Genomic DNA, 8,757 nt, shown 5'->3' with positions numbered 1-8,757 from the left:
AGCATGTGAGCATGACAAGTGTCTGTCCGCAACATGTCAGATTTCGAAACTGCCTTGCAATCCAGGCCGGAACTCGCAGCTTTAGCCGGGGGGAACAGACTTTCGCCTAGGGTGTCTGTGTCTCATCCTTCCCCCATCCCCCCGCCCGCCCCCTACTGTTGCTTTGGGAAGAAGAGCCCCGAGAGAAGGGTGCGTCGCTCCGCGCCCGCGCGTGTCAGTGGCAGCCGCGCGTCCTGGAAGAAGTTGGTTCTTTTCCCGAATACTTTTCCTGCGCAGCCCCGCCCCTTGAATCAGCAGCGGCTGTCTACTTCTGCGGCCCGAGTCGGGTCGGTGGAGTTGGGGCAGCTGTCAAAATCGAAAGGGGAGGTTTTTTCCTTCCCTGGGGTGGAGGAGGGAACGGCGTGGTTCCCCCCCCCCCCCCCCCCATCTGTTGCAATTTCCTAACCAAACGCACCCTCGCCAGACCCGGGAAGAAAGGCCCAAGGGAGCAACTCAGGGCTGGTGTCGCCGCCGCCAAGCCGGGGATGCGGGCGGCGGGCGCGCGGCGGGGACAAGGGATCGCGTTCCTGGGCTCGGCCGTCCCCACGAGGGACCGGTGACAGCCGCCCCGGGGGCGCGGGGTGAGGCGGCGCGGCCCGGGCGCTCAGAGCGGTCCTCGGCTGCTGGAAGGTGCGGGGGAGGGGCGGAGGGGCGGGGCGGGCGGGGGACGGGGCGGGCGGCTGGGGGCGGAGGCAGGACCTCCGGTACCTTCCCTCCTTGCCTCGCTCACTCTGACAGCGCCGAGGTGCGCCGAGCAGGAGCCGCGAACAAAGGAGTGGAGTGGGGAGGGGAGCGGGTTGGGCGAGGGAGCGTCCCCGGCCCGCTGCCAGAAGATCCCGGCGGGAGGAAGCCCGAGTGTCACTTGAATTCCGCCCGAGGAGCGGGCGCCTGGGATTCGAGCGCCGCCGGGTTTAGCAATAACGGCTGGAGCGCGTCCTCCAAGTTACGGGAGAGTCGGCCGGGAAGGAGGACGACCGCTCGGCCCCTCCGTCCCCGCTCCTGGCCCCTCGAGACCCCGCTCTCGCCTGGCGTTGGCCGGGAAACTCCAGAATGAAAAGCAAGAAAGGTAAGGCTCGCGGGCGGCGCGCACCCTGGGCGCGGGTCCCGGGGCAACGTGCTCGCCGGGCGGCGCGGGTGACTCGGTGGACTTTTCCGCCCCGGGGGGGCTCGCAGGCCTGAGCCGCGGCAGTCCTCTTTGTGGAAGCTGCGTCTGGAACGGCCGTTGCTGTTTTCCTTCCAGACACAACACGAGGGGCTGTTGTGGGGAGACGGGCCTCTCCACGCTGCTGGCACGTTGTCAAGAAGCACGCTCCGCGCCTTGTTTGTGCGCCTCCAAGTTTCATTGTCTCCAAACCGACACCCCACGCTCCGCCGAGCCGCCGCGTGGCTTCTCGCGGGCGGGGGACTGGGGTCCCGAGTCGGGGGGTACCCCCGCCCCGCTTTTCTCCGTCGGGACCCGGGGTGGCCCGGCCCGCGGGGTCGCGGCGCTTTGTCTGAAAGTTGGACTCCGGGGCTCTCTACTCGCTCCCGGCAGGGTCCGGGCACGACTTTTCCCGGGATGGGGCGTTTTCACGCTCGGAGGAACGCGACTCTGGACCCCAGATCGCCCCCGGGGGGTCGGTCTCTTTGGAAAGTTAAGATTTTCCAGAATTCCTAGCGTCACAAAAGTTTTCCCACGATGAATTTGGGGCAAGAGGAAGAGTTAGGACTGAGGGCGTGCAGTGAGAACGAATCCAAGTGTGACATGCAAAGAGCGAGTCTGTCATTGTTTCCACCAGGCCTTCTGGAAGCTTTACAACTGAAACTTGCCGTCAGTCTGGTTTAAAAACAAAATATACAGAAAGAAAAAAAAAAAAAAAACACCACCACCACCACGAAAGGTCAAAGAATGTTAACTCCCTTTTGAAGTTAACTTTTGAGTCCCGGGCAGGGAGGCACCCTGAACGTTCCGTCGTGGGCCGGAGCTGGCTTTTCTGTTGTGATTTATGTCGAGTGGTTCAAAACAGAAGTTAATCGCTGGGGGAAGCCAGCGCCGGGGGTGGCGGGGGGGCGGGGGGGTGCGGTGGCGGGTGTGCTGCGCATGCCCAGACTGGCCCCTGCTCCACGTTCTTCCAGACTCGTGCGGCGAATACGGTTCACAGACTCAAGTTAGAGCGGGGCAGCCCCGGACCGAGAGAGAGCGTGTGTCCTCGGCCACGTTTTCACTTTGGACTTACTTTCGATTGACCCCGGGCCGGTGACTCAAACACGCGGAGCCCCGCACCGCCCGCTTTGCGGGCGGGAGTCAAACTCAACGTCCCCTCCGCCCCCCCCCCCGGGGGGGGGGGGCGTTGGTAGTTGAGATTGGACCAACTCCCCGCGTCCCCTCGCCGGGGACCTGGGGGGCTCAGAAGTTTGGATGTTTAACTGGACTGGGAGAGAAAACACGCGCGGGAAGCGCACAGGGTCGTCGGGGGAGGGGGTGTCGTGTCAGTTTGGAGAGGACTGACAGGTTCAGACCGTCCCCGGGAGGGAGGCGTTCCCTCCCTCGTGGTGAACTGCCGGGGATAATTTGGGGGGGAGGGTGTTTCTGATGGGTGCCCCTAGGGGTGCAAGAGCAGGGCTTGGCTTGCCCCATTGTTTGGGTTCTGGCGCGGGCGGCAGGGATGATCCTCCCCGACCACCCCCGGGCTCTGGGGTATCCCCTCCCCACCGTGCCTCCCGTTCCGCTTCCCTCGAAGTCCCCCTCCCCCAGCCGGGGCCCGGCTGGAACCCGCCGGTCCCTGGGGAATCTCCGGGGAGCGCTGCCCCGGGGCGCGCGGTCCTGCCGCCGCGCGCCGACTCATGGAAACAATGAAAGGTGACGTGTTGGAGGGGAAACTTCGCCGACTGGTTCAGAGCCCGTGCGGGGGAGCAGAGGCTGCCGAGGTGGCCCGGGTTTCTTTCCCTTTTTAGGTTTTCCTGGCAAATCCTCCGCGGGTGGGCAGGCCCCTCCGGACGTTGAGATTCACGGCCCGGTTTCTAGTTTCTTCTTGTAATCTGAAACTCCGAGGCCTGGGCGAGCTCTCTCGCTCGTGAGCTCGGAGGGGCGACTCCGGCGGGGGCCGAAGAACTGGCGGAACAAAAGCCTGCGGGCCGGCGGGGGCCGGGCTCCTCCCTCGGCTCGTTCCGCCCGGCCCTGCCTGCCCCCGCCCCGGCCTCCGGCCACCTGGGGGCCCCGCGCCCAGCGGCCTCCGCCGGGGCTCCGGAAGAGACCTGGCCCCGCCGAGCTCGCCGAGTCCGACTATTGTCTGCCTGTCTTACGAAAGTCTGTGAAACTCTTTTCAAGTTTTGTTGAAAATAAAAGCACTTTTTAAAAAAGTCAATCGTGGAGCCGGGGGTTGTAAGAGTGGTTAGTGATAATAGGTGTCCCGCCTTAGAAAACTGAGGATGCCAAAAAGATATCCCCAAGTGACTCTCAAACGAGCAGAAGACTCGTTGAGGAAAATCCCCCAAGTGTCATTGCTCCCGGCTCCTGACGGGGTGGGCTCCTTGGATCTAGTGTCTGGGGTGTTAAGTAGGGTTCCTGTCACTTCTCCCGAGATGTTAAGATCCGGAAACTTGTTAGGTTTCCTTTTTCCTAATAGTACACTTATAAGTTCCCTTCGGTTATTCTTATTCCGAGATCCCTTTCTAGCCTCTTTCAGATTTTATTTTTTAAAGTCCAACTTAACAACCACTATCTCTGCCCCTTCCCAGTGCTCTGCCGCTCCTCTGTTCCTATTCGGGGCGGGGAGTGCTTTTCAGGGTTGTGGGATCCATAGGCCATCTTGTGGCTGTCTAAACAACATTTCCTTGTATGTGGATGGAGTAAGAGGCTTGTGATCCCCGCTTCCCGCCCAGCTCCCCCCACCCCCCATCACCACATTTTTTAAAGCGTGAGCAGAGTAAGACGTTTGGAAACAAGTCGTAACCGGGAGAGCGTTCAAAAGCCCTTTGACAATAGGAAATGAGTAACGTGGAAGAGTCTTTTTGTTATTCCAAGTAGAGCCACAGTCCGGAGGGAGAGTTTTAGTGGAAACAGCCCTGACAGCAGCAAACGTGGTTTGCTGTAGTGAAATACCAGCTGGGGCAGCCAAGGGACTGAAGTCTTAACTTCCTGTTCCTTCAGCTTTGTTAAGACGTCCGGAGGCCTGGCACTCATTGATTCTAGTGAACGGAGAGCAGAGTATTGCTTAACTGGTATCTACCTTCTGTCACTCGCCTGTTTTGAGAGTGACGGCTTATTGTCAAACTAAGTAAGCAGATCAAAGGACACACTTTAGGGGTTTTTTGTTTGTTTCAAACTATTTGTGATTATCAGTTTACAGTTGGGAATTCACTGTTCAGTGTGCAGATTTTAATTTCTTAAGGATTTTTTGGTCAATACTTCTTCACCCAAATTTTAACATGGGTTTTTAAAGGTTTTCATCTGCTCAACAGTGAAAAGCACTTTCAGTTTTAATTTTGCCTCCTTTTTTTGAAACTTTTTTTTTTAAGCAGTTTAATGAAATCTTCTGGGGAAAGAGACATCAGGTATGTGGCAGCGGTTAAAATTTAGGATTCTGGGGCCTTTTACTGATGGCTGTTTGTTCATGAAGCCTTGAGCTGAAATGAATTTGCAAGATCATCCTCCTCTTTTGTTAGAACTTGCTTTACTTTGTCTTTGGAAGTTTCTGCGTTTTCTGCGGACACTCCCTCCGGCACCTTCTGCCCCCTGCTGTCCAAAGCTGAAAATGTGTCAGCAAGTAGAGTTAGATTCAGTTAACTCGTGATGCATCCAATGCTTTAAAAGGAAGGGGTTTTGGAAAAATTCGTTTAAAAGCCATTGAATGGTTTATCACTCTGAGGAATATTCTGTTTTTATTTCCTACCAAGGTAAACTACTTGAGGTTCTGTCAACAACTTTAATGAGAATGCCTACCTTTACATTTCATGCTACTTTAATTTCTTTTACATAGAAATACTGGTTTTTAGAGCATATGCTTCAAAAACAAGAATTCATTTTCTTTAGTCAGAGTAGCCTTTTGTAGTTTTGAAAGGGGGAAAGTTAAAGTTCAAAATTTGGGGGCAGTTTCTTGGTTAAGACTCCAAGCTTCCAATGCAGGGGGTTCAGGTTCTGTTCCTGGTTGGGGGAACTAAGACCCCATATGCCTCGAGGCAGAGCCAGGAAAAAAAAAAGTCAAATTTATCTTTAAATGTCTGAAAGGGCCAAGTTTGAATTTTTGTGGAACCCAGTCTAAGTGTGATTTAAATATTCTCTATGGTGTGTGAATTTTTAAAATTTCTGGTAGGATTAAAGTGCCTGTAAACAAAAGAGTTTCCTTTGGGAGTTGCATATTCAAGTTTTCTTTGTCATGTAATGATTTAAAGCGGAATCCTACTTATTGATATGTAGAATTCTAGGTTCAGATTAAGCTGGCAATTGCAATTTATAGAAATTTAAAAATTTACTCAGTATTAGGCATCTTTTGAGGTCTTACATAAGTACTAGAAGTAGAAAAAGCTTTTTATGCAATGAAACTGAAAGCATCAGTGGTTGTTTGTATTTAGTAAAAAGTGACTAGTGCTGTCCATTAAAAGTAGGTGTCTAGTTTTGAATAAAAGGAAGTAGCAGTGAGAAGGAAAAGGAACTGGCAGAAGATTCTGGCATGCATTTTATCTTTCGAATACTAACTGGGTTAAAAGTGTAATTTTCCTTTCTTGTATCAGTGGGAAAAAAATCTTCCATTTTATTTCAAAACCTGCAGTGGAAGAGGGAGGAAGAACAGCGCTTGAAACATGCATTAAGATACTGGCTGGCTTGTTTTTCCCAGTTAGCAATGACCTCACCGAGGAGGTTGTCAGACACATCCCGTCTGCTGTGCCACCTTTCCTGTTTCACACGTGGCACGCTATTCGCCTTGGGTGCAGCTTTGTCTCGTTTGTTGGATTAGACTTTTCTGAGCTTCACTCAAAAAGAATGTGAGTCGTTGAGTCCTGTAGGAAAGTGGGTGCAAAAGGGAACCTGACCGTGGGCTGGGGATCTGGAATACGCTGCGAGTCGAATTACCCTGCAGATTTCGCTCTGGTGTTTGAGGACAAAGAAACACCGGTGCTTCCCTGGGCTCTCGGAAGTTGAGAAAATGCGGTTGTGCTGAGTGTCTAAAAGAGGTGAGCTTTGCAGTAGGTGGTCTGCTGATAGAAGCAGCTGATAGCTGGCCTCTGTCCTGTCCTAGGTGTTGTGGCCGCGTCGGGCAGTGAGACTGAAGATGATGACAGCATGGACAGTCCCCTCGACCTCTCCTCTTCTGCCGGCTCAGGCAAGAGAAGGCGGCGGGGCAACCTGCCCAAGGAGTCCGTTCAGATTCTCCGCGATTGGCTGTATGAACACCGATACAACGCCTACCCCTCAGAGCAAGAAAAAGCGTTACTGTCCCAGCAAACACACTTATCTACACTACAGGTGAGGAGAAGGCATTCCCAGGGGTGGTGGGATCCCCCCCCCAGAATCACTTTACAGCATTCCTATATAGCAAGTAATAAACTGCCTCCTCACTCAAAGGTGTGGGGGGGGCATATCTTTTTCTTGTAAAGTTTATAGTGCTAACAGCTAATAACTGTTAGCTATCTAGAGAAACAGAAACACTTGACAGTCATCTGTCAAAGAGCATTTCCTTTAATGCCTAAAAGAGCCTTCCTTTATGCACCGAACATAAAAAGGAGGTTAAATCTTACTCTATTGCCCAGGAAACTGGTTTGATATTTAAACAAGGACAGACTTAAGTGAAGTAATTCATGTCCTGTCTGTTGACATAGTCATTTGAACTGGGAAAAAAATCAGTAACTGGGAGGAGTGGCTCTTTTCATACAGGAAGGTTTTCCTGTAGTTGATTAACTTCAATGCTGGGCAGTAGATAATAGGTTAATATGGGGAGAGTTAAAAGGTAAACTTCCCTCTCTAAAATCATTTTCAGATATTTGAGAACATATACTTTTTTTTTTTTTTTTCTGTCCTGAAAGGATTTAAGGATGATGAGAAGCCAAAAGGAATTTGTATTAGAAAAGAGGAGGTTTATGACAGAAAGCACCTCTCCTTTCTTGGCTGGGCTCGAAGTACCTTGAAATAAATGTGTAGGTTCCTATAAGCTTTTTCGTGCCTTCTTTAATGCAGAGAGACCAGTTAGGCATCCTCCAAGAAAGTTCTGGGTTAAAGAATCTGCCTGCCAATGCAGGTGACTCGGGTTTGATCCCTGGACTGGGAAAATCCCCTGGAGGAGGAAATGGCAACCCATTCCAGGAGAATTCCATGACAGAGGAGCCTGGTAGGCCACAGTGTATGGGGTTGCAGAGAGTTGGACACTACTGAGTGATTCAGCAACAAGATGAAGGAGGTTCTCAGGCGTGTTGGCAGAGTGTTAACATGTCTAAAACATCCCCGTACAATTTCAGGTCTGTAACTGGTTTATCAACGCCCGGCGCAGGCTTCTCCCCGACATGCTGAGAAAGGATGGCAAAGATCCAAATCGGTTCACAATTTCCCGCCGTGGGGCCAAGATGACTGAAGCCAGCTCTGTGGAGTCAGCAGTGAGCATTAGGAACCTCATGCCAGCTCTAGAGGAGAGCCCGTTTCACTCTTGTACAGCTGGGCCCAACCCAGGCCTGGGGAGGCCACTGTCTCCTAAGCCGTCCTCCCCGGGATCCATTTTGGCTCGTCCATCAGTGATCTGTCATACCACGGTGACTGCATTGAAAGATGTGCCTTTCTCTCTCTGCCAGTCAGTTGGTGTGGGACAAAACACAGATACACAGCAGATGGCAAACAGCAGCTTTACAGACACCTCCCTCATGTACGCAGAGGACTCCTGTAAGTCTGGACCAAGCGCAAACACACAGAGTGGCCTTTTCAACACTCCTCCCCCCACTCCACCGGACCTCAACCAAGATTTCAGTGGATTTCAGCTTCTGGTAGATGTTGCACTCAAACAGGCTGCAGAGATGGAGCTTCAGGCAAAACTTATGGCTTAACCCCTTTTTTTTCCCCAAGCAAAAGAGTTCTCAAAAACAAATGTTATGATTGCTGGGATGATAGCAAAAGATGAATTTGCATTATTTTATATATTTTTTTATTAATATTTGCACATGGGATTGCTAAAAATGAAGCTTCCTGTTACTGAAATGTCATCAATGGAATACAGTCATTCCAAGAACTATAAACTCAGAGCTACTGTAGAAACAAAGGGTTTTCTTTTTTTAATGTTTCTTGGTAGATTATTCATAATGTGAGATGGTTCCCAAGATCATGTGATTTTTTTTTTTTTCCCCCTTCCCTTCCCTTTTTTTTTTGTTGGTGTTTTTTTCAGACTGTGCAATACTTAGAGAACCTATAGCATCTTCTCATTCCCATGTGGAACAGGATGCCCACATACTGTCTAATTAATAAATTTTCAATTGTTTTTTCAAACAAGTATGAATCTAGTTGATTGATGCATTTTTTTCATGACATAATAAAGTATTTTCTTTAAAAATTCCTGTAATACAGAGTATTTTTTTGAGGGAGGCACTTCTTAAAAATGAGTAGGAATATAGCACCCCAGTGAGCAGGAAGTTGGGGGTAGGGTGGAGTGTGAGTTGGGGGGTGTCACTAACTCTTTGAACAACTGTGGACAAGCCAGTCTGTATAAACAGGATGTGTGATATTTACTCTTGATAGGAGGCATAGCAGGCCCTTAAATCTTTTCT

The 8,757-nt window shown here is 51.3% G+C and overlaps 1 protein-coding gene across 1 annotated transcript; it reads left to right on the top strand.

Annotated features, from left to right (window-relative positions):
* The first annotated feature begins 732 nt into the window (after positions 1-732).
* TGIF1 (TGFB induced factor homeobox 1) lies at positions 733-8,482 on the top strand. Its single transcript, XM_020888586.2, has 3 exons — positions 733-1,105; positions 6,255-6,481; positions 7,468-8,482. Exons 1-3 carry the CDS (start codon positions 1,090-1,092, stop codon positions 8,041-8,043), a joined length of 819 nt encoding a protein of 272 aa, XP_020744245.1. The 5' UTR covers positions 733-1,089; the 3' UTR covers positions 8,044-8,482.
* The last annotated feature ends 275 nt before the right edge of the window (positions 8,483-8,757 follow it).

Source organism: Odocoileus virginianus, chromosome 22 (genome assembly GCF_023699985.2).
Source record: "Odocoileus virginianus isolate 20LAN1187 ecotype Illinois chromosome 22, Ovbor_1.2, whole genome shotgun sequence".
Lineage (NCBI taxonomy): Eukaryota > Metazoa > Chordata > Mammalia > Artiodactyla > Cervidae > Odocoileus > Odocoileus virginianus.
Note: the sequence above shows the minus strand (reverse complement) of the source record. Positions and strands in the feature narration are given on the sequence as shown.